The sequence below is a fragment of the Mytilus edulis genome, chromosome 10, assembly GCF_963676685.1.
Source record: "Mytilus edulis chromosome 10, xbMytEdul2.2, whole genome shotgun sequence".
NCBI lineage: Eukaryota > Metazoa > Mollusca > Bivalvia > Mytilida > Mytilidae > Mytilus > Mytilus edulis.
Genome location: NC_092353.1, coordinates 13,655,082 through 13,680,030, shown reverse-complemented (window position 1 = coordinate 13,680,030; position 24,949 = coordinate 13,655,082). Strand labels below are relative to the sequence as shown.

At 29.8% G+C, this 24,949-nt stretch overlaps 2 protein-coding genes across 2 annotated transcripts in view; both read left to right on the top strand.

The window, feature by feature from the left end:
- LOC139493479 (importin subunit alpha-1-like) overlaps positions 1 to 24,949 on the top strand; it is a 343,903-nt gene that overhangs the window by 15,777 nt on the left and 303,177 nt on the right. The window lies entirely within an intron of this gene.
- Positions 3,316 to 23,613, top strand: LOC139493478 (translocation protein SEC63 homolog). Its single transcript, XM_071281885.1, has 20 exons — positions 3,316 to 3,537; positions 8,399 to 8,504; positions 9,026 to 9,140; positions 9,765 to 9,880; positions 10,292 to 10,353; positions 10,787 to 10,845; positions 11,244 to 11,294; positions 11,761 to 11,869; positions 12,392 to 12,486; positions 13,017 to 13,152; positions 13,974 to 14,063; positions 15,156 to 15,304; positions 16,366 to 16,513; positions 17,092 to 17,249; positions 17,472 to 17,681; positions 18,280 to 18,561; positions 18,732 to 18,830; positions 19,215 to 19,319; positions 20,019 to 20,506; positions 20,798 to 23,613. The coding sequence occupies exons 1-19, from the start codon at positions 3,417 to 3,419 to the stop codon at positions 20,142 to 20,144; spliced, it is 2,337 nt and encodes a 778-aa protein (XP_071137986.1). The 5' UTR covers positions 3,316 to 3,416; the 3' UTR covers positions 20,145 to 20,506; positions 20,798 to 23,613.

The window sequence follows — 24,949 nt, the reverse complement described above, 5'->3', positions numbered from 1 at the left end:
AGTCAAATACATTATAAACTGATATTGATACCATAAACTTATATTTCAGCATTATTCTAGATTTTCATATATTTACTTAAAACACACAATATAAGATTTATATATATATATATGCATATGCACAAACTAATGTAAAAGATTATTATCTGGGGAATATATATAAATGTAAGTAACTGAATATATATAAATGTAAGTACCTGAAATTCTCTGTATAGTAATTAAAGTATATATGCATGTTCATAGAGTACAGATAAACAGAAGGTATAAAAATCGGTATTTGGAAAATAGGGGGAGGGCAAAAAAATGTGTCCAGTCCCTAAGTACCTTTGACTTTTGATACCTCTCATGAAATTCTCTGTATAGTAATTAAAGTATATATGCATGTTCATAGATTACAGAAAAACAGAAGGTATAAAAATCGGTATTTGGAAAATAGGGGGAGGGCAAAAAATGTGCCCAGTTCCTAAGTACCTTTGACTTTTGATATCTCTCCTGAAATTCTCCAGTCAGTATATTTTTTTACAGTTTACGTACGCTCTATTTCCCCGCGATTTCGCGGGTGTGTTCTAGTGGTATTTAAAATAGAAATATTAATTGGACGATAATTTGAGGGAATATCTCTTGGTCCTCCTTTATGTATAGCAGTTACTCTTGCCAGTTTTATTTTTTGCGGAAAACGATTTGAAGTTATACTTTTGTTTATTAAAAAAGTTAATGATGGCGATATTATTTCTGCACTTAGCTTTAAAAATTTGGGACCAATTCCACCTAAACCTGCGGATTTATTAATATTAAGATGTTTTAGTTGAGAACACACCTCTCCAACAGAAATGAGTTTTAAATTAAAATTTTCAGTTTTCTTTAACTTTTTACTAGTAAAATTTTGTAGCATAGGAAAATCCATATCTAAAGTATTATTTCCAATAAGTTTTTCAGCTACGGATGAAAAATCGGAACATTAAGAGTATATTTACAATATCTTGGTTGTTATAAACAGTTTGATTTTCATACTGCATTTTAGGTGGAAAAATATTATCCTCTTTTGGATTTAACTCTTTAATATGATTCCAAAGTTCTTTACTATTTTTGCATCAATTATTTCGATTCTGATTAGGACAATTAAGGTAACTTCTATGTCCGATGTGTATAAGGATAAAGCGATTGAGTAGGCTCTTCCATGAACCTCGATCTCTTTTTTGTTTGTAAAGAAACAAACAGCTGGCACTGTGATTTTTCAGAGAAGGAGTTTTTGAACAGCCAGCATGAACGGATGTCGTATTTAGGTCAAATATGTCAATTTCGGAATGCAACACATTACAGTCATAATAAATGAATTAATTACATCATGTGCATAATGCATTTAAGAGTTTGGAAGTGTTTTAAGTTAATGAAATATATTAAATTCATGCCAATTTGATAAAATTTAGTATTCTGCAGTAGTCAGTATACGCATATGCAAAAAATAATTATTGGATAATTAGCATGGGTTTATTTATAAAGCGAAAGAAGCACGTCATTATATTAGAATTCCTAATTAACGCACTACAATGGAGAACACATTGATAAACTGCTTTGAAATTTCGGCGGAATAAACATATATATTGTGATGAAATCGCTAGCATCTTCAGTCTAGTAAATCAATTTTGTGTCTTTCAAAGAAAACATGGCTTATTATGAGCTAATGAAATTGCAAATAACCGACGATAATTTGACAAAGTTTAAAAAAATAAACCTGTGGTTATGGTCAACTTTGAATCCAAATAATCAGTACAGAAATAAAATGGAATCCCCTCATGAACACTCCTTGTTATCATTTAGATACAATTTTCACCTAATACCGTTTAGCGCTATGATGTGTAACTTTTCAGGGTATTTTTTTTTTCTTACATTACAAAGAAACCAAGATCGATATCCATGTAGTCCACATAAGAATTTCGATATCAACTTCAGTAGAAATTGAGATATCCAGATTTGTACTAGGAGGATTGATCCTGGACTGTACTTGGTGGTTACTTGGAAATGCACAATAATGTTAGTACTCTGATTTAGCTACTTCATTATGAAATAAACTTATTATTAAATCTTGTTCGAGTCGGGCCAATTTCCCGACTGAATTTATTTCGATAAATAAGGTTTAAAGACAAAAAAATTAAGAAAAAAACACTGAAAAAAAACAAACAAATGGTTAAAATCATGCTTTATTTTAATAGTACTTGTTGTTACTCTTACGCCTATTAAGGAGGTTGGGTAAAAATATTCGATAGGGCAAGCATTCAAACGCAATGTCATGCAATTAAAACATGGAACAGGTGAACAATGACGGAAAGCAGTTTATGTAGTCTCTCTATGCAACACATACATCTACAAAGAAGTCGCAATGTTGCAATATTGAATGCATATAAGTGCTAAAGAGATGAGATTCGACCAGGCACAGAAAAATCCCTTTAGCATTTGACAAAGCCTAACCGAATTTTTTTTACGCTATAATAATTTGAATTTGATAATTAAAAAGGTCCACAAACGTTTTCGCCTCGCTCCGCTCGACGAACCTCAACTGCCTCCCCTTATAGGGAAGGCAATTTACGGCCCTGCAGACATTAAATTCTGAATCAAATTTTAGATGGTTCAAAACTTAAATGATAACAGATTATGCTAAAATATATAGAGAAGAATAAACCCTGTACAAAAACTGAACTGAAGGAAATTATATATAGTTGTGGTGTTCCTTGCAATTTTCTGAAATGAATGTTAACTTGAAAACTGGTATTTAGAAAATGATCATGTCAAGGATTTGTATAGTAAGACTACATATACAAATCCTTGACCATGTTAATTTACGCCAGAGTTAACTTGTTGTGACTGCCTCTGTCATTAACTGTTGTAAAGCCAAAACTGTTTAAAAAAAATATTGCCGAATGGGAAGTCTAGAGGGTTTCGAAGTTGGGGAAAAAAATCCATTACGATCTAGAATCGTACTTACTATTTTTTATTGGGCTCATATATTAATATATTATTGATTAGTCATATCTTCAATGTTTAATATATGAATAATTCAGTATCCCTTTTTTCCAATTCCTATAAAGAGGCCAATTCTAGCGTTAGAAACAAGCACGTGTATTTTGCCGCAAAGTTTATTATGTGAAAATTGACCAACTGCATAGTTTATTTTAATGCCTACAATGAGAAAAAATCCAGGGAATACTTGTAAAAAACAATCAGTATACGGGAAAATCTGTCATTACTGCGAGGCTGCATGCGACCTTGGTACGAGATAAATAGAGGACGAAATGATCACATACCCGGAAGCTTTGTAGTCTGGTTCCGTGTTTACTTCTTAGGTACCAGGTGTTCTCTAATGCAGATTGCTGACGTGTTTTTGGAATCTGCATTTATTGCATTTTAATTTACTGTAAACCATGGCTATGGAATTTGAATATGACGAGGAAGGAGGGACGTTCTTCTACTTTCTATTGTCATTCTGGGGCCTTGTCATTATTCCAGCAACATACTATTTTTGGCCAAGAACCAAAACAGATGGTAAGTTGTTGACATTGTGTATGTACCTAATTCACATCTTATGTAAAGATAACCATTACAAGTGTATGATAAATTGCTTTTTACTATCATATGTAATAATATGATAAATTCTTGTAATATACTATTATCCGGATAACCACCTCGTCCTCGGTGGAAGCAACAGACGGGAAGCAATCTTCCATAAATTACAGAAATTATGTCTTTAGTTTGACTTGCCAACCAGTTCAAACTAAAGACTTGGTCAGCTGGCAATCAGAATAATGTGTCTGGGTAGAGTGACATGTCTACCTGCAGAAATTTAGCCAGAATGTTACATGGTGATTGAGCATATTCAAGATAATAAAAATCAAACTCAGGGTTTCTTGTCCAGTATATAGGAGGGTTTATATTCTAAATATTTATTTTGAACTTCTACCATGTCTACTTGTTCATGTTTTTAACCCTTACTATCATGACTATTATACTAAGGAGAAGGTGTTGCAAATCTTATTCTTTAAAACAAATTGATGCAGGTAGCAAAATTAAACATTCTAAAGTAAGATTATGTAGATCATCTTTTAAGAAATACAATTCCAACTTATTCCAAGAGTTCTATGATCAACACTGTTGTTCAAACAAAAGCTGCTCTATGCGACATCCTTGGTGGTTGTACTTAAATTGACTTAAACACTTAGACACAGTCACTGAAAGGCATATTTTTTATTGAAAGGAAAATCATAATTAAAGGAGAGTCACAATCTTTCTGCATGTAGGTTGACCAATCAGTTTGTCTAGGTATGGACAAAAAGTGTTGATAACTCTCATTATGCCCCAACAATAGTGGAGCCTCTATAGTGGAGGGGGCATAAAGTTTTACCCTTGTCCATCTGTACATACTTTATTTTGCATCAACAAATGTAATGAAACTTGTACACAATATAAAAAAGAAGATGTGGTATGATTGCCAATGAGACAACTGTCCACAAGAGACCAAAATGACACAGACATTAACAACTATAGGTCACTGTATGGCCTTCAACAATAAGCAAAGCCCATACCGAATAGTCAGCTATAAAAGGCCCTGATAAGACAATGTAAAACAATTCAAACGAGAAAACTAACAGCCTTATTTATATAAAAAAAAATGAACAAAAAACAATGCTTATTTCCACAAAACACAGATCACATTTGAATTTTTGTGGTGTCGCTTTTACCATTCTTTGAGTTATGCCCCTTTGCAAATGGAAAAGTTACTAAAACTTTCTTTTCCCTCCCCTTACATTTTGTGTACTGTCATGACTGTAGTTTGCTTCTAACAAATGTAATGAAACTTTTAAACTATGCTTAACTTACTGTATTACCACAGAACCACAGGCACTCGTCTCAGAAAAATAAATTTCCTATATACCTTTATATAACACAAGGTACTTTACTCGCGATTTAAAAAAATGTCAGGTGATGACGAAAATCCGTTACACTTGTGATTTCTCGGCTGTCAACCCCACTAAAACTTGTAATGTCATAAAAATGTGGTATATATATATAGATGAAATAATTATGATTGACATACAAAAATGTACTTGGGTAGGATTGCTATGGATGATTACGACAACAAAAGTAGGAGTGTTATACACCATTGTGAAGATAAATCAATTTAGATTTCCGACATAACAAGTTTTAGTGGGGTTCACAGCAGAGAAATCGGCATACAACGTAATTTCGTCATCACCTGACATTTTTTCTAAATCGTGAGCTAAGTACCTTGTGTTATGTAAAGATATATAGGGGGAAAAAAATGTTCTGAGACGAGTGCCTGTGCACAGAACTCAGATCAAGTACATATTTGGGTAGACATGGTAGAGTCGCTTTTTGAATTTTTGAATTATGTTATGTCTTTTTTTAACATTATATGCAAGTGGGGGCATAATCTCATTCTGTATCCCCATTTACTGAAAATTTTACCATTGTTTTAACAGTTTATGTTATGAAGGGTAAAAGAAGTTGAACAACAGAATTTCAAACCTTGGTTATGTACATTTGTAAACCCCAGTTTATGGATTTAAACACTTTGAGGTTACATTTGTATATTTAACAACTAGATGAACAACTAGGTCCTGGCACCAGGGGATTTGTTAATGTTCTCCTTTTTGTTGAAAAAGGTTGAATTTTGAAATTGTGTAACTGGAATATTTAAACAAGCTATATAAATCATTGTACATATACATTTCTTGAAAGGCTGTGATTTTACACATTTTTTGGAAATTAAATTTTGTATTTGGTGGAATTAAGATTATTCTTTTTTCCAGTCCTCTACCATAAAAGCCTGAGCTTTTTATAGTTGTTTTTTTAGATGGATGTTGAAATTTTTGCATCTACATGTAATAAGATTGAAATATAAATTGAGTTTGACATTGTCCAAATGTAGATTGATTTGATGTGTATCTTTGCATTAAAAGAGGCATTTTATTATAGGCTTTTCAAATAGATTTTTTTTCTTTTTCAAGATCTAAATTCTTCAAATATTGAAGGAAAAAAACCTATAGCAGCTATTAACTAGATCAATTTGAAGTAAATTTGGAATTTCATATGATTTATATGTATACAATGATGATATACCATGATATACCCGAAAATAAAAAAAGATTCTATTCTACTTTGAAACAATTGCATTATATTAAAATCAAGACCTGTTAAATAAACAATAAAACAAATATGAAAATATATATATTTTGAGTATGACAACATCCTATCAATATTTAAGTAGTATAAAGTAAATCAAAAACACAATTACAAGGAAATGTAAATACAAAGATTTTCATATCAGATGATGGGATAAAGATTGTTACTAAAAATAGAGTTTGTCAACAGGTAATGCCTGAAGGTCATGCTTATATACATGTAGATTATATCTATTCCAGGAAGTAGAGTTAGAATTCCAGTGAATTGATTAAATGTCTTTTACCACATGTTCATCCTATACTAAATGATATACTTTGCACCTGCTATCTGGCTATCAGATATTGATCAATATGTAATGAAACATGTACTGCAATTATTTTTAAAATTTCCATATGCCATTTTTAGAATTATTTTCATGATTTGTCTACAATGGAACTCTATTTTGTTTTTGTATTTTATCCTGTTATTTATTTGTCTCTGATATTAACCATGTGCAGTATTTGCAATGATTCAGTTACATCATGTCACTTTTTTCTTCTTTGTTTTTAATTGAAAGTTCATGTACATGTGTCATGTTTATACAAGTACATCTTTTATTTATGATCACTACGATGATTTGATTAGTCTTTGAATTAGATCTGTGTCAATTTCATGGAAATTCCTGGAAACTCTTTAATAAAAAATATTATTGCTTTCAATAAGTGGAAAATGCAGATACCAGCATAATAATAGAATTATTAATTTCTTTTCTTTAAGTATTGAAACATTAAAACTCAACCTTGCTCCTGTGATGTATGACGTATTGACATAACACAGAGGATTTTTTATTTAAAATGAATTTATCTCCACTGATATTTTGCCTGTGGCATCTATTTGAAATGGTATTTTGAAATAAAAAAGATGGGCCAATACATCTCTACGGATGTCCAGATGCTGGATATATATTAACTGTCACTGTCCTTGCTTTTGAAAAAGGACTTTAAATAAGAAGATGTGGTATGATTACCAATTCACAATGTAACTGCTCCTCACAAGACCGTTGACTTTTTCCTATGCATTTATGATTATATGTGCAGAAAAACTAAGGTTAAATTGAATAACACATGTGGTAAAAGGGTATTTGATCATGAGATGTATGTTTTGAAAAAAAATCAAATTCTGGGAATATCTGACTTTATACATCATGTACAAGTAAAACATTGCAATGCTATGTTGTCTTAAAATAAGCTTTGGGTTATAAACATGATCTACCTCTTTAAACATCAATATACCCTTTGGATTACTTACATCATTATTTGTATTGTAACTAACAAAACCACAGTACATGTATCTTGTAAAGTGTATATTTGTGAGTCAGAACAGCTATTTTATTAACATTTGAATCAGGCCATCTTTGTTTGTAATTATGACTTCCACCCAGTATGTCTGTCCTGAGACTTCAATGATTATCTCCTAATTCATTCAGACAAGTTTCTACCAGCTGACCATAACATGAGTTTATCATATGTTTTAAAAAATCAGGGGAAAGTTGTGTTTCAGGAAAATAAAACAATAGGCTTTGAATGGGGATAGTTTGAAAAGGTAATTCGCAAATAAAATACTTGGTGCAGGTCTTGTAAGTGGCTGTTAATAATTTCGTCTTTCTAAGTTCCACTGTAGAACATGTAGAATTGTTATTCCTTTTTAAGATTTTAGCTATCACCCAAACATTTTATTATTTGTGAGGCTATTGAAATCTATATTTTAAGATTGAAAAGATAAGTTTCTGTGTTCCATCTTTAAATCATTTTTGTTTATATTCAATATGTATGACATTTTATTTTTTTTTAGGATTATTGACTTTTGCTTTGATCACATTGATTTTTGTCATACAGTTGATACTGGAGAAGCTGAAGAAGGATATATCTTATCCAAAATATTTATTGATCATCATATTTTATATACTATATTGTTACAGTACAACTTAAAAACAAAAAGAATATTGATTTAATTTTAAAAATTAAAAAAAAAAGTATCGATTTTAAAGCTTATCTTGGTAATGCAGAAAGCCCAATATTCAAAGAATGTTTGAAAGGACTCTTACATATTTTTTTCATATTTTTTTTGCTATCGAAATTTGTGTCAAAATATAATTATCAAATAAGCCTTTTGAAATGATTTATTGACACATGTATAATATTTTTCTGTTTTTTTTCTTTTTAAGCTGGTCCTGACTTGAAAAAGAGAGAGTGTAACTGTGAACCATGTCAATTAAAAAGACAAAGATTAAATGTACAAGGAAAATGGAAACATACTACAGAAAAGGGAGTGTAAGTTTATACACAACACAAAAACACTTTTTCAGATATTTTTATTTTGTCAATACATGGGAAAAACAGTTATATTAAAACAATTTTGAAAACAAAAGTTTTCTAAATGTTCATTGTTATTACATGTATTATCATCACTTTTTTGTTGGCATTAAATTTGACAGTCGCTCATCAGCTGCTAAATGATAATTTTTGTTAGGATTTCCAACCCACCTGATGGCAAGATGCTTTTGAACCTAACATGCCTAATCTGATTGCCTGGTTCCCTAATAAGGGTGTATGTTTCTCTCTGGGTAATTAAGCTTTCTCTATATACCAGTAGAACTTACCATCAAGATGTAGCCAAATGTGTTGAAAATGGCATTAAGCAATGCCAATCAATCTATCAATTTACCTAGAATGATGTCATATATCATGTTTACAATTTATATTAATATATAAAGCTTTGATATTTTATCATATTTGTGAAAATTGTCAATTTAAATTGTCAATTTTGTAGAATATTTTTATTACATTTACAGGAAAATAGCATTGGTGATAGGATGGATAATATTTCTGTTATTGGCTTACAAAGTATCAAAGATACAGATGGAATATGTAGAATATGATCCCTATATGGAACTAGATGTTGATAGGGTACGTTTTGTTGTCATATTTACAGTATATTCAGATCTTTTCCTGATGTTTGTTTTTCAAGAGTTTTATATTGTAGAATTTACATGTTAAACAAATAGTGTACCTGATAACAGCTTACTTTAAAAAAGACAAATATTGTTTAGGAGAAGATTGAAAATAACGAAAAAAGAGAAAGATATAACTAGTTGTTCTGTTTAATCACTGGGAAAATGCATTTGTATGAGAAATGAATAGTTTTAAAATCTTGTTATGTCATTTAAGAGACAGTTACAAGAACACTTTTGAAAAGTTACAAAAAGGAATGTGACAAGCTATCGATGCTGTTGCAAAGTTTGAATCATTTACACACACAAAAAATCACTAATTTACAGCTTTTCTCATTATAAATTGACTTGCATGGGTTTTCTGAATATTCAAACAAAAACCTGGACTTAAGATTTTTTCCGTATTAGAAAGCAAATTTTGAAGTACTGCAAATACATGATGATAGTAAAGATATATTTGATACTACAAATAAAATGTATACAAGTTTATTCTTATTCACACATGTCATAGAACTTGAATAGATAAATTGATAGGATGTTCACCACACAACTTTACATGTGACATATTTTTTCATTGTAGGGAGCAAGTCAGAAAGAAATTAAGAAAGCCTACAGAAAGCTTAGTTTAATTTTCCATCCTGACAAGGAAACCGGAGACCATAAGAAGTTTATGAAAATAGCCAAGGCCTATGCTGCGTAAGTTCAAAGCATATTATTAAAACCTTAAAATGCCTTATAAAACGGAAAGGTGAAGGTACTCCCATTGCACATGTACCTTATATTCAGCATCAACCCTAACCATTTTTCATAAAACTAAACTACCATAAAAAAAAATGAGGTATTCAAAATCTTAAAAGACGACAAGGTTATTTTTAATGACCTTGTCTATAGATAGCTACCCATGAGGGTCTTGCACGAATGAAAAAAAAGAGAAAAGGTACACAAACTGCTTAGATTGTTGATAGCCAATTTAAATGTGATAAAAATGAGCTGGTAAAAAGGGTAGACAACTCTTTACCAATGCAATTTAGTATTTGTTCAATGAAAATAAATCTAAATCACTTGGAAATTTTTGTTATGGTATTTTACTTTTTCTGTTTTTAACAGTCTTACAGATGAGGAAACAATGAAGAATTGGGAGGAATATGGAAACCCTGATGGACCAGGAGGTTAGTATATAACTACTGATAAATCAATGTTAAGTTCTATCATGTTGTAATACAGAAAATCAGGAACCATAATGCATAAGGATTGCTATGTTTAGATTACCTATTTTGAAGAAGTTGTGACTTAGCAAGAGTAATAAAAATATCTAAAATAGAAAAGAACATATGAAACACCTTCAAGTCAACATATAGCCTTCAATAAGGAAGACATTAACATTGTAGTGTCTTTAACAAGAAACAATATATAACAGACTTCTTATACATAATTTGTTTGAATAATGCATTATAAGTGGTGGTATGTTTTTTTCAGTTCATTTACTGATTAGATTTCTTGTATGATAAAACATATAGAATTCTCCAAATTGAAAAGATTTATTTCAGATTTGATCTTCATAACTCTAGCTAATGATTGTTTATCTTTTTTTCACATTTTCAGTTACAAAGTTTGGCATTGCTTTACCAAAATGGATTATAGAAAAGGAGAATTCAATATGGGTAAGTTAGATAACCAAATATGTACCCTATTTCCTGGAAGTGTCTATATTCAAAAGTAGCACTTTTAAAAAGAATATGTAAAATTTACAGAATCAAATGAAACAATGATACCGCATGAAAAGAGAATAGAGAAATTTTAAGTAACGTTAAACTCCTACTTCTTTTACATCTGATTAAGTCAAGATAATTTCTAAATTTAATTTTTTAAACAGATTATTACTAGAATTTTCAGTAAAAATAATTGTTTTACTTTTCAGTCAGTAATTAAACTTTTTATGAGTAAAAATCCAGATGAGGACCAGAGTTTTAAATTGAATTCCTATGACCTTTTTATTCAAGTATGAAAGAATTTGCTATTTCATGTAATATCATTTGACAATAATTATCATATTTTTCAGGTACTGGCAGTGTATGGATTACTGTTCATGGTACTTCTACCAGTTGTTGTGGTAAGATTACTTAAAGATGCAGTTTTACTTATTTCTCTTGTATATTTCTATAGAGATAAAAAAAAAAACTGCCCTTCCTTCATGACCCTTTTCTTGAAAATGAAACAGTATATGAAACTAAGGATTATAATAACAATATTTCCAGACTTCATTAGCATTTCAACAATAGTGGAATGTTGTGAATAAATAAACCTTTATTAATTCAACTTCCTTTTGATAAAATGGCCTAACAGCTGTTTCGATAATGAATGCCAAGGGAGATCAGAATTAAATTGTGAATAGCTATAATTTTTCAGAGGCAGCTTTTCATTGCATAAGAAAATGTACTTTTGAAGAAAATTAAAATTGTGGTTTGGTTATTTGCTCATAATATGAAAAAAAGAACAAAAATGTATTAATGTGTTCTTCAATTATGGTTGGCAGTACCTGCATAGTTTTCTTGATAAAGTGATAATTCTTTTCTCAGGGAGCATGGTGGTACAGATCTATTAAGTTTAGTAAAGATCAGGTCCTACTTGACACAACACGATTATATTACTACTTCTTCCAGAAAATTCCTAACATGATGTTAAAGAGTAAGTATCAGCCATTATGAATACAACAGGTTTAAACTTAATACAATAAGATGTAAAACCTGAAGATTCTAAATTATTTTAGAGTTATCTCCCTTTGTACAGTTTAACAGTATAATTAAGGAAGAGTTTTACAGCAATTAATCCAGTATCAAATTTTTGCTTACGTGGTATTTTGTGAATTAGGTGGTTCTTTTGCATTGCATTACACATTTATACTTATATTACATAATGTGATGTTCTTAAGTGATCTATTAAGGAGTTGGATGTTATGAAACTATTTCTTACAACATAATCCTGAGTTTAGTCTGGCCTACATACCATGCATGGTGTTAAAGTACAAAATAAAAGGGATACAGAGATTTATAGATATATAGATTAGTTTGACAGAAAAGTCAACGCAAAAAATATTACAAGATGGAAAGAGCAAAGTTCTTATTGTTAATATACCTGATTGTCATTGAAAAGTAAATAGATTTGTTTTTGTTATAGAAATTCCTATATATTTGATTAAATGTTTTGCAGAAGTTGTAATGGTTTTAGCTGGATCATTTGAGTTTGACAAATTTCACAACCAAGAGATAGTTGAGAGACCTAGTGACAATGAAGAAGTGCCACAGGTGAGATATACAAATCATCATCTCTCTGAATGTATTGTTACTTGAGAAACTAATTGGTTGTTTTATCAATGCAAAAGAGATTTATTTCATACATTTTGATACATCATTCTTTTTGGTGAAATTTATTGAAATAATCAGTAATTCAATAACTCATAATCCAAACATATTTCACAATCATTGAAAATAAAAATAAGAAATAGAAGTAATTTTACAGTACTTCAGATCTGTCACATTGAACAAAAATTAAATTGATGACATAAAGTTTGACCAAATTTTTTTAACACAGTGTATATGAAAATTAAATGTTTTCTGTATTGAATTTTCCAAAAAAAATTGGAGAAATGGGCAACTGCAATTAAGAATTTTTGTAGTGGTGATATACAGTACATCGTTCAAAAATATTTAAAAAATAAATACAAAAAGGACTAAAAAACATGAAATATAGAAACAGTATCAAGATTATAAAATATTTGAAGAAAAATATCAATTTTATTCTATGAGAACTTATAATGTATATAATATTTTTACAGCTGATAAAAATGTTACCCAATTTGGAAGAGAAACACAAAGAGAAGCCCTTATGTTACCCATACAGTGTAAAAGCCAGGGCTTTACTTCATGCACACTTTAACAGATTAGAGTTATCACAAAATACACTAGAAATAGGTAAATATTTGTGATCATTGATTGGCTGTAAATAATGTCAGGCATATTCAGAAAGAGAATATTTTTAAGTTATTTTCTGCAATTTGTGTCAAACTAGATGAAGAGCAGGAAATATTGACTGCCTCTGGATTTTTGCTTAGGTTGAGAAAATTTGCATTTTAACAGGTGTCATACAGATTAGTAATTAAAAGTTGTTTTAAGGATTTTTTACATGTTAAAACTTTGGTCAGATGTATCAGACAAATTATCATGGCTGCCTATTTACACACAACCACTTCCTGAACATTCAGACAGATGCCTCAATGTTGGACATGAGAACTATGTTTATACTCTCCAATCACCCTTATGGTAATACCATCAATACAGAAATATAATTTTGTTCATTTGAATTTAGACCTTTCAACGTGATAAAACCTCCGATGATTTTAAACCTCTTCATATATCATATACCATAAACCAACTTATTTTTGAGAGCAATTTGTTTTTTTCACAGGTAGAAGAATAATGCAAAACTTAATATGTAAAAAAATCTTTAAATCAAACAGTTTCATTGTACAAATGACCCAAAAAGAAATTTGTATGTTTTAACACATTCCAATGTAAAGTGCAATCCTGTGATTACACTGACATACAATAAATAGAAAGTAGATGTACATGATGTAGTATGAGATAATTCTCCATCCAAGTCACAATGTGTAAAAAGTCAACTTGCCGCTGTTATTTTATCTCACTTCCTGCTAACATGGTTTACTTGTTAACTGTTAACTAGATATATTTTTTTTTATTGAAAAACTGTCATATAAATCATTATTTATATTTAGATAAGATGTACGTCCTGAAGAAGACTCCATTTCTGGTCAATGAGATGGTGACCATTGTAGCACAGTTAGTTTCAGGAGCTGCTAGGAATGGTATGTAAAGAGAATCTCTTTGCTTAAGACAATACAATACATACAGATGCTATTCTTTTCTGTCAACCCATCTTTGTCTGTAACAAGCCTGGTTAAAGCATTCAGATTACAAAGAATATTTTATATATTTACCCTACTTCTTTTCAATTATTATAATATAAAATCTTTTTCAGAATAACCAGTAAGTTAGTAATTGTTTCATTTGTATTTAACAAAATATAATTGTTATACTGCAGCACTCTCAAAAGAAAAAGTGTTTCGTAAGAATGTATATCCATTTTAACATTTGAAATAAGCTTAGTCATATCAAAGTTATAGATTTGCACATGTTTGAGATCATGCTAATGTTATTGGCTTACTATTGTGTTTTAACTTGGAATTATTTCATTTTATCATCTCATTTGCAGTTAACTTTATACACAGTAGCACTAATGATATGTAAGGACTCAAGTTAGTTAAGGTTACATTATTTTTTGGTCTTGGTTATAGCACAGTGTCATTTTAAATCATTAAATAACCATCATAAATTCACACATTCTTTTAAAAAGATCATTGTTTGCAGTGTACTAAAACAATTTTATGGTGTAGAAACTCTTTCTTTGAATTAAGGTATTAGAAAAAATACCTATAAATGATAACTTATAAGTTCAGGTTATTTTGACTGTTTGGAAGTAACACATCAACATTTATTTATTTGTTACGAACTTTAAAGCAGAAAAGATAAAAACAACAAGATTGAATATATGAGACAATGTTAAAAAGAATAAGAAATAGAACTTTATTGATCATCTTTTGAAAGTCTTTATTTCATGCATAGATATTTTATCCTAGACACCAGAAAAACATGATGAAATATTGTTTAAAAAATAAAAGAATTTGTGGGGTATACATCAATAAGACAGCAACCTAAAAACACAAAAATTTAAAACCACTCTTATTTTATTCCTATTTAAATTATGTGTCTATATATAACCTTGGTTGACATTACTGTTCAGATGTCACTGAGGATAAAGATACATATATTTCTGTAGAACTCTGTCTTAAATTATCTCAAAAATAAGTTTTGATTTATTTATTATTTTCTAATTTTAGCTGTACAATATATGCCAAGACTAGAGACCGTTGAGAATTGTATGAAGGTATCACAGATGATTATACAGGGCCTGGACCAGAAATCTAGTCCACTGTTACAGCTACCACACATCAAACCAGAAATGTTAAAACATTTCAGTACCAAAAAGGTAAGATATATAGGTTTTGAAATAGGATTACAATTAAATAAGAAGATGCGTAATGAGTGGCAATGAGACAACACTCCGTCCAAGTTACAATGTATAAAAAGTAAACCATTATAGGTCAAAGGACAGCCTTTAACAAGGATCCTCGGCTCACATTGAACAGAAAACTATAAAGGGCCCAAAAATATCTAGTGTAAAACCATTCAAATAGGAACACCAACAGTCTAGTGCATATTAAAAAATAAAGTGATGTTGTATGATAGCTAATGGGACTAATATCTACTGGAATTCAAATGAAGTGAATCTAAGCAAGTGTAGGACACCATATGACTTTCAATAAAAGAATAGCCCATTTGATTTAGTCATAGTTCTAGTTCCTGATTGTGCTCTATATATAGTATCAAAATGAAATGAAATCTAAATAACAAAACTTTTACATGTTATATAAACTTGAAATGCCTTGTCTGTTGCTACAACTTCACTTATTTTGTCATGCCTGATAGAAACAGGTTTTGGTACTTCTCATCTGACTGCAATTTATTGTATAAAAAATTAGAGTTTACATGTTTGAAAATAAAACTTTAAAGTAAATACATTATACTATAAACTATAGTAGTTTTGTTGGAAATTTTCACAAAATAAGCATCACACAGGTGTTTGTATAAATATAATTCGTTATTACATTGATTTCCCAGGGAAATAAAAACAGATAATTTGACGTGAAATAAACGTGGTTATATCACTCTTCTGACATTATACAACAATAGATGTTGCCAATACGTCAGATGAAAACAAATTAGGAATGCATAGAAAAAAATATAGCTCCTTGCATTTTCTATATTAATTTCATATTAAACATTTGCCAATTAGAAAAATATTCAACTCGTGACAGAAAAACGCTGATAATTAAATTATGTGCTGTGCACATTCGTTTATAAATGTGTTGTTGGGTCACTCGTTGAATAATTTTCTTTAATTGAATTCTTCGGTTAGTTATTTTATAATTATTTTATTTTACAATGAACATAAAAGTTATATCATATGGAGTGTTTTTTTCTTTGCAGAGACACATCACACGAATTAAAGATTTTATAGGAATGAAGGACAGTGAAAGGAAATCTTTGTGTAGACAGTTGTCACCTGATGAGTACCGTGATGTGATGAGTGTTTGTGCCACCATGCCATATATTGTCATGACTATAAGGTCTGAAGGTAGGTCTTATTTACATGTGATGAGTGTTTGTGCCACCATACCACACATTATCATGACTATAAGGTCTGAAGGTAGGTCTTATTTACATGTAATGAGTGTTTGTGCCACCATGCCACACATTATCATGACTATAAGGTCTGAAGGTAGGTCTTATTTACATTGGTTTTTTTATTGAGCTAAAATATTAAATGTTAAGTTTTATGCTATGTCGTGGCAGTCAGTGTATATTGGTGTAGAAGCCCAAGTCCCTGGAAAACCACAACCATAGGTACACATACTGACAATTCTAGTCAATTATATTAAAGATTGGAGTCAAGTACATCTACCATTTGTGGGATTTGAAAACTCGCAACGTCAGTGTTGTCTGTCTAGTGATATAATAGGTCGATTACTAAGACCACTCGGCCACTGGTTTCCCTTTAAGCACTAAAAATAAATCAGTCAACTATTTAGAAAGGAAGTCTTAATATTGTTCCGTTTCTTAATGCCATGCAGTTCACAGTGCAAAATAAAGCAATCTTTACCTGTCTATGCTCACATTTTTATGGCATTATTTAAGTAACCGTCTTCTTTTCAGTTTTGGATGATGAAGATTCCACGATTACAGCTGGTTCTATAGTGACGGTCACTGTCACTCTTACTAGACAAGATTTAGAGGTTCTGTTTGAACAAGAACAAGAAGACAATGCTCCAGAAATAGAGAATATAGAAGAAACAGAAGAAACTGAGGCTAATGTATGTCATTATACTTGTAAACCATAATAGTGTTTCACGAATATTTTTAACTACAATTTTCAAAATTTAAAATCTAGCTTGTGCCACTTTTTTTCTGTCCACAAATACTGTTATAAGAAAATATAATCAAAGATGAAAAATACAAACTTTGTCAATTTGACGAAGAGAGGAGTTTAGAACAGATTTTTCTGTAATGTTTGCAATTTTCATTTTCGCACACAGAATGATGACAATACACAAAAGAAAGTAGTACAGAAAGCTTGGGAAAAACCAAAGAAAGGAAAGAAAAAGGCAGCAAAACCAAAAAAGAAAGCAAAACAAGCATTTAACTGGAAAGCAGCATCAACATCTGCCGCTGGTGCTGCAAGTGACAAAACAGAAGAAAAATCTGAGGAGAAGGAGGAAAAAGGGGATACTGACGACGAAGGAAAGGTAAGAAGAAATTTTATAAGATATAATTTTGTGAAGAATTAACAGACAAGAATATAAAGATATTCACACACAAGAATAAATGTATTTATTGAAAGGGTGAAGAATATCCAGGAATTATGATGGTTGGAAAAATGTGTCATTTATGTGTTTTTGAATGGCAAGATTATTGTAGATTCATTTATTTCTGGGATATCAATTTTTTTGTGGATGAGAAAAAATTGAATTTTGATGGATATTATTTTGTTTTTTTTTGTTTGACCAGAGTATGCATACAAGCCTATACAAAAAAAATGAATTTGTTGATCATTTGAACTCCTGGCTATTCTCGACCCAAAAAATGTATGAAAATGACAATCCTATGAATTACAAATTATAAGTCCACAGTATTTGATTTAAAAAATGCAATATGCATATTATTGACATAAAATTATCAAAACGCCCTTCTTTCGGGAATTCCTTCACTTTGTAATATTTTGATAAATTTTAAAATGGTCACTGAAAATTAAATGGTATTTGTGTCTTTTAGAATTGTTTTGTATCTTAATGTAAGTCTACATTTATAACAACATGAAAAATATGTTATCCTATCCATTTACAGGCAGTTGTAGCTACAAATCCCGATAATGATGAATCTGAAGTAGAATCTGAACAAGAGGAACATGATTCTGAGGCAGAGAACTCTGCAAGTAGTTCAGCTCTGTCAAAAAGACGATCCTCTGGGTCAGGATTTGAAACGAAAAAAGACAAAGATAAAGATGATGAACACGCCTTAGATGATGAAGAACAATGGAAAATATATCAAGAAGAAGCAAAAAAAGAATTCTCAATAGAAACTAAAGCAAAGGAAAGTCCTGCTGTACATTGTCCATATTTCCCAGAGGTAAGGTCACACAAACTAAGATGTAGGCAGAATAAGTGATAGTTCTTAAGATTTAAAAAAAAAATCTATCTTTTTTCAAGCAAAAAAATCCTACTTAGTTTGATTATAGCAATGTGTATATTGTTTACATCTTTTGTCTATATAATATGTAATATTTGGTTTATTTCTAGGCTAAACAAGAAGGATGGTGGTTATATGTTTCTGATAAGAAACAACATATGTTAATTACAGCACCTGTACAGATATTAACACTGAAAGAAAAGGAAGAGGTAATTATTATTATCTTGATCATTTTGAAACTTGAATGAAAGGGGAAACAATCCAACATAAAACTGCATGTGTTGATATTACTAAGCCACCAAACGAGATTGAAGATGTTATCAATTGGCTTACACTCTTGTCTACTGTAAATTCAGAAATTATTGCATTTATTATGCGATTTTGTTAATTTAGATTGTGATATTAAGAAAGTCCTGTTTAATTCATATAAAATAAATGAAAATGTGAGCTCCAATTATTGCGATTAACAGTATATTTATACTTATCATCTGTTACTCTCACCAATTCATATATTTTCACTCTGTTGTCCATTACTATTTTCAGCAATTTGAACTTCATTTCTTATTTTTTATTTATTTTTTCAACTTTTTCAGATTACCTTGAAATTTTTAGCCCCAGGTAAACCAGGTGCTTATACATATACTGTCAACCTGAAATCTGATTCCTTCTTTGATTTTGACCAGGCACAAAATATTAAGGTAAGTTGGATATTTGTAATTAATAGCTGCAGTACAAAAGGTCCAAAACTTACAACGTCACACCAGTAAAAAATATACAGTGTTACGTAGCACATTATTTATATGATTTATGTAAAATAAAACTACACAAAATCATTACCATATATTATTACATTGTTTTGAATTTATCATGATTTTCCAGTGAAATAAAAACTGACAATTTCACATGTGAAATAAACTTGGTTATTTCCCTCCTTTGACGGCATACAATAATAGGTATGGTCAATTAAAGCAAATTGTGAATGTGTAGAAAAACATATTATTTTAAAAAATTTCTTATTTTGATTTTATAAAATAGCCTGTGGTCAATGTAATAAATAGAAAAACAAATCAAAGAATTAAAATATAGAAAAATATTCAACATGTGACTGAACAATACAGATAAATGACTCATGGGCTATGCACATTTGAGAATTAATGTATTGTTCCGTGACTCAGTGAATATTTCTTTAATTATGAATTCTTCAATTAATTATTCTATAAATATTTACACCTGACTGATACCATATACAGGATTTAATGATAATTTAACAATGTTTACACTATTTATACCTTCATGTACTACTGTTAGATAACATGGGTTTTAGTGGAATCATTTTCACATTGATAATTACACATTCCTGACATATACGGTAATAGTATAATTATTTTCTTTTTTAGCTTGATGTTAAGGATGCTAAGATTATAGAAGATCATCCACAATGGGATATATCTGAAGATGAAGACGCAGAAAAAGATGACGATAGTGATTCAGATTACTCAACGGAAGGGGATGACTCGGATTGATTCCAATAACTACACAGGACATGGAACTTATCATGATGATCCAAGTGGCTCAAGTCAGTTATGATGCCACTTGGTTAATTGGACATGGTTTTTCTAAATCATAAACCAACATATACATTGTTTTGGGGAAAATGTTTCCATAGAGCATTATGATGTAAGGGCATTTTTAAAATGTACAAAGCCATGGGAAATTTAAAATTTCAGTAACATTAAATATTCACAGATGGAAAATATAGAAAATGAAAAGTTTGTGTTTATATGACTTTATAAGTGACCTTTTTTGTTTGTATATGAATTACATAGGCATGAGTTTTAATGAGACTATTTCAGAGGTACCATAAATGAATGACTATATGAGGCTAGTAATGGGGGTACCTTCATGAAGTATAATGGTAAAAATTCTTGCCATGTTAACGGTAATTTTCAGTGCATGATGATTAAATGTACACTTTCATTTAGACGATTAAAAAAATCAGCTGAATTTGACGAATCATGCTTTTTTTTTCTCCAAAAATAACGGTAACGATAATTATTTAAGACATTTGACATATCACAATAAGGATATTTTGATGAATCACAGTAAAATTTTAACCAATTTGACGGTAACGGTAGCCGAAAATGACCATTTAAGACCTGACAGTAAAGGGCATTAGTACCCTCCTATGTGTTAATAATAATCATGTTAAGATACTATGTATTGTTGTCTATAAAGGAAATCTTTTGCGTCTCTAGTCAAAGAAAATGTGCATTTTTTAAAAATAGCTGCCAATTTATTATTAATATTAATTGTACACCATTTTATCTTCATGAGGAAATTTTTAAAAATCATTAGTAACTATTACAAATTTGATATACTATTTGAGTATACACATGATGCTATAATTTAAAAGCCAAGTTGAACAAGTTTTTGATTCTTATTAAGAAATCCATCAGGCATACAAAAAGAATTTACATCTTTACTAGATTTTACTTTACTTAGAATACAAACTAGCAAATTATTTAGACAGATTATGATCGTTTGTTAACTAAAGATTGGTGTTAACTAAAGATTGGTATTTCTGCTGAAAGTAAACAGACTGGAAAAATTCAATGTGACTTGAAAGTGGAAAAAACTATTTGTTGAAATAGAATTTCTATTTGTTGAAATAGAATTTGGAATTCTAAAGGAAAAAAATCATTTCACCTTTTTTTTTTATAGAATCAATATTTTTTTTATGACATCTTTATGTCATTTAGATTTAATTATAGCAAAGCATTTATTAATTTTCATATTAGTACAAAGTAAAAAATGGGAAGATATATTGGTCATTTTTGTCAGTTCATTTATCTACACTTTTTATTTGCAATCCTCCAACATGTCACAAACCAGTGACCTTAAAATCTTAGGTCATTTTATACCTCTTGTCTCATCTTTAAGTTAAGATTATCTTTGAAGTTTACAACAAACCATGACTTTGCTATATATTTATAGCAATTGAAAAGTTGTTGAATTTTTGTAATCTGCTCACGTTTTGGTAGAATAGGGAAACATTGAAATCATAGATTCATTAACATAGATTTTATTCATATCAGTGTGTTACACCATAATCCTATTTTGAATATGTATTACATGTTCTCTAAAGTGTATATAAATATCGGTGCTTTGTTGTATAGAGTATAGTATTGCAGTTTATATGTGTGTTTATTTATAGTCTGACCTGACAGACATTTGTATACAATACAGATGAATTGTTAAGAATAATGGTGTGCTGGTGGTTATTTATCAAAATTATGCTTCATTTTGACTATTCCATCAACTTCATTTGCTTAATTCTTTTCTATGTAGGAATTTATCATTTATTAGATTTTTTAAGCAAACATTCACTTCCATCAATATACATATATACATTACAAGATTGTCCTTGTATAATAAATCTTTTGTTTATGTGATCTTAATGCTTGGTGTCAAGATAATCATATATTTAATTTATATTGAACATCAAACTTTGAAAAAATGATCTGTCATTTTATATTGAAAGGAGTTCGACCAGGAATGTCTGAATTTTTATCTTAAGACTTGAACTATGTCATGTCACTGTTAACAGGTGATCATTACTTTACAATACATATTACTTGATTAAGCTATTTAAAATAAAAATAAGTGTCAGTCAAAGATAGTTAAAATTACTAAAGTTATGACACAACAAGCTAAAGAATATAAGAAAACATCTTTGTATGAAACATATCACATGATATTAGGGGCATTATACCTTAAAGATGCGTCAGAGTGTGATTTGTTTTGTTCTAACACAGGCTTTTGGTATTTTCATTTGATTTGATTCATTGAAGGCTGTACGGTGACCAAAAGTTGCTAACAAACACAGCATTTAGACTCTGTTGGATAGTTTGTCTCCTTGACAATAATACCACATCTTTGTATTTTATGTACTTTGCACACTTAGACAGTATTTACCATGAATATCTTGAAGTCAAACCTTTTTTTTTCGTAGTGTACATCATTTGAAAATTGTCAGTTTCATTTAATGTTAAATTCTTTTAACAGATGTATTACTGTACATCAGGCAAAATATAAGGGGCCAATTAATAGCATGAATTTGTTTAATAAATTTCTATGTGCTTCTATTAAGTTCTATAAACTTTATTATAATCAGATCTTTTGGTTATGTTTATGTTAACTATTTGAATAGATGGAGGAGATATTGTCATTGTCTATTCCTTTGCCCCACAATAATGTTCATTTTAATTGCAATACTTTTTTGTTTTGTCATATTTGTATATAGAAGTTATATGAAATCATATTGATTGTATATAATTTAATTCCTAGTAATTTATTGGTCATCGTTGACAATAAATTATTTATTGGTTTAGTACTATGAACATTATTTATTTTTTTAAATGGAGTGCTGAGATTGAAAAAATGTTGAGAATGATAGTTATGATAGTGAAGGAAGGACTGGATGTTAATAAAGTTATTTTCTATTAAATATGCAATAACAAAATTCTCTCGTTTTCAAATTTGAAAATATATTGATATGCAACAAGTATTCATCCATTGTAACTTTCACTTTGTAATTATAAAAAGCCATATTTTTCTGAACTTTTGTAGTAAATATTCAATATTTTACCAGAGGTTCAATTAGAAAGTTAAAACCAGGAACTTTACATTAAAGTTGAACTATAAGGAGTGAAACTATACAAATAAGTGTTAGTTGAATTAAATATCAGAACACGTAATACATTATAAGACTACAACAAAGATGGCATAACCAGCTTCAGATGATTATTATTTCAATATAAGAAAGATTATTCAGTGGAAATTATAATGAATGGATATTTTGTGCTTGTCATGCTGATGTGGAATAATACCATTCACAGAAGTCAGACAATTCTCAAGTCTGTCAGTTATTGGAAAAAATAGTTGATAAAGATTTTGGTATAAAAATTTTAAAGTAATAAAATTGAATGTAAACATGTTGTTATTTTGTTGTTAGTCATATATAGGGAACACTTGACATCATCATTATCAATCATAATATAGATATTGTATTAATTTACATTCATATTTACCTTGCAAACAAACATCTTTATCTCTTAAGTGTTCAAAACATTTCAACATAGTCTTAAATCACTGATTCTTGTCTCCCCTATCATGACTCTAAACAGTGCTTTTTATCCACGGAAGATTTTGTTGGTGTCTTACCAAATCTATAAAATTTGTGTCTGAATCAGTTTATGGAAATCAACAGGTGCTTTTGCACTAACATATCTTATTTCAATGCTTATTTTTAGGACCTTTTCCTTCATTATTAGTAAATTAAATTTGTGAAACTTTAAATTAGTATACTTTCATTGTCATTGGACAAGTTTTAAGGATATAACTTTTGGTAAGGCAATCATATTTGATATGCAGTAGCACATCTCATTTCTATGGAAATGTTTTGACCATGCCTCTGCAGTCCTGGTCCATTTAATTAAGATTTTGTATAGTTTATTTGAAATTGGTCATGAACTGACACACATGAGTGAACACCAAAATGATTTAAGGAAGCTATCTTTTTTTTCATATAAATTTTCTCAAATGATTAAGCAAGTTATGGTGTGTATTAAAAATCGAGAGAACTTTAGAATGTCTCTAGTAAGTTCATGCCAATTGATGAACATTAATGATACACTATCAATGACTTTAAACCTCACTCTTTCCATTTTATTATAGTCCTTATTACAATATAATATCTATACTCAATAATAAACCAACTAGTTCTGAATCAAGGAATCCTTGACCATCATGATATGTTTGTCAATGGAAAAAATATGGTATAACATAGAATTATTCCCCTTTTGCCAACAAGTGATATCAAAATTACATACATACAATTCTCTGGATTCATTAGATACGGTATATTGACGACCTCTTAAATTTAAGCAACAGTAGTTTGACAATGTTCAAATCTAAAAAAAAATCGATAAACAAGGTCACAAACATAAACTGAGTGAATCTCGCCAATTTAATATTGAAACCTTATGCAGAAAGACCTATATGGCCAAATTTGGAATCCTCCGCGAGGTGCCGGATGTAAACTGGGTATCAAATGTCTCGGATATGACCACAGGTACACAGATACACGGTATATGGACACGTCATGATGCTTGCAAACCTGGTCCTCAGCTATGTTGAAATCGAAAATGCAGACGTTTGAATGAAAATGGGAAAAGAGTAGCATAATCAAAAAATAAGCAGGGACCATTTTTCTACAACGTAGCATTCGTAAATTGAAATGGTGCTCTCCTACCCAAAGGACAAGAAT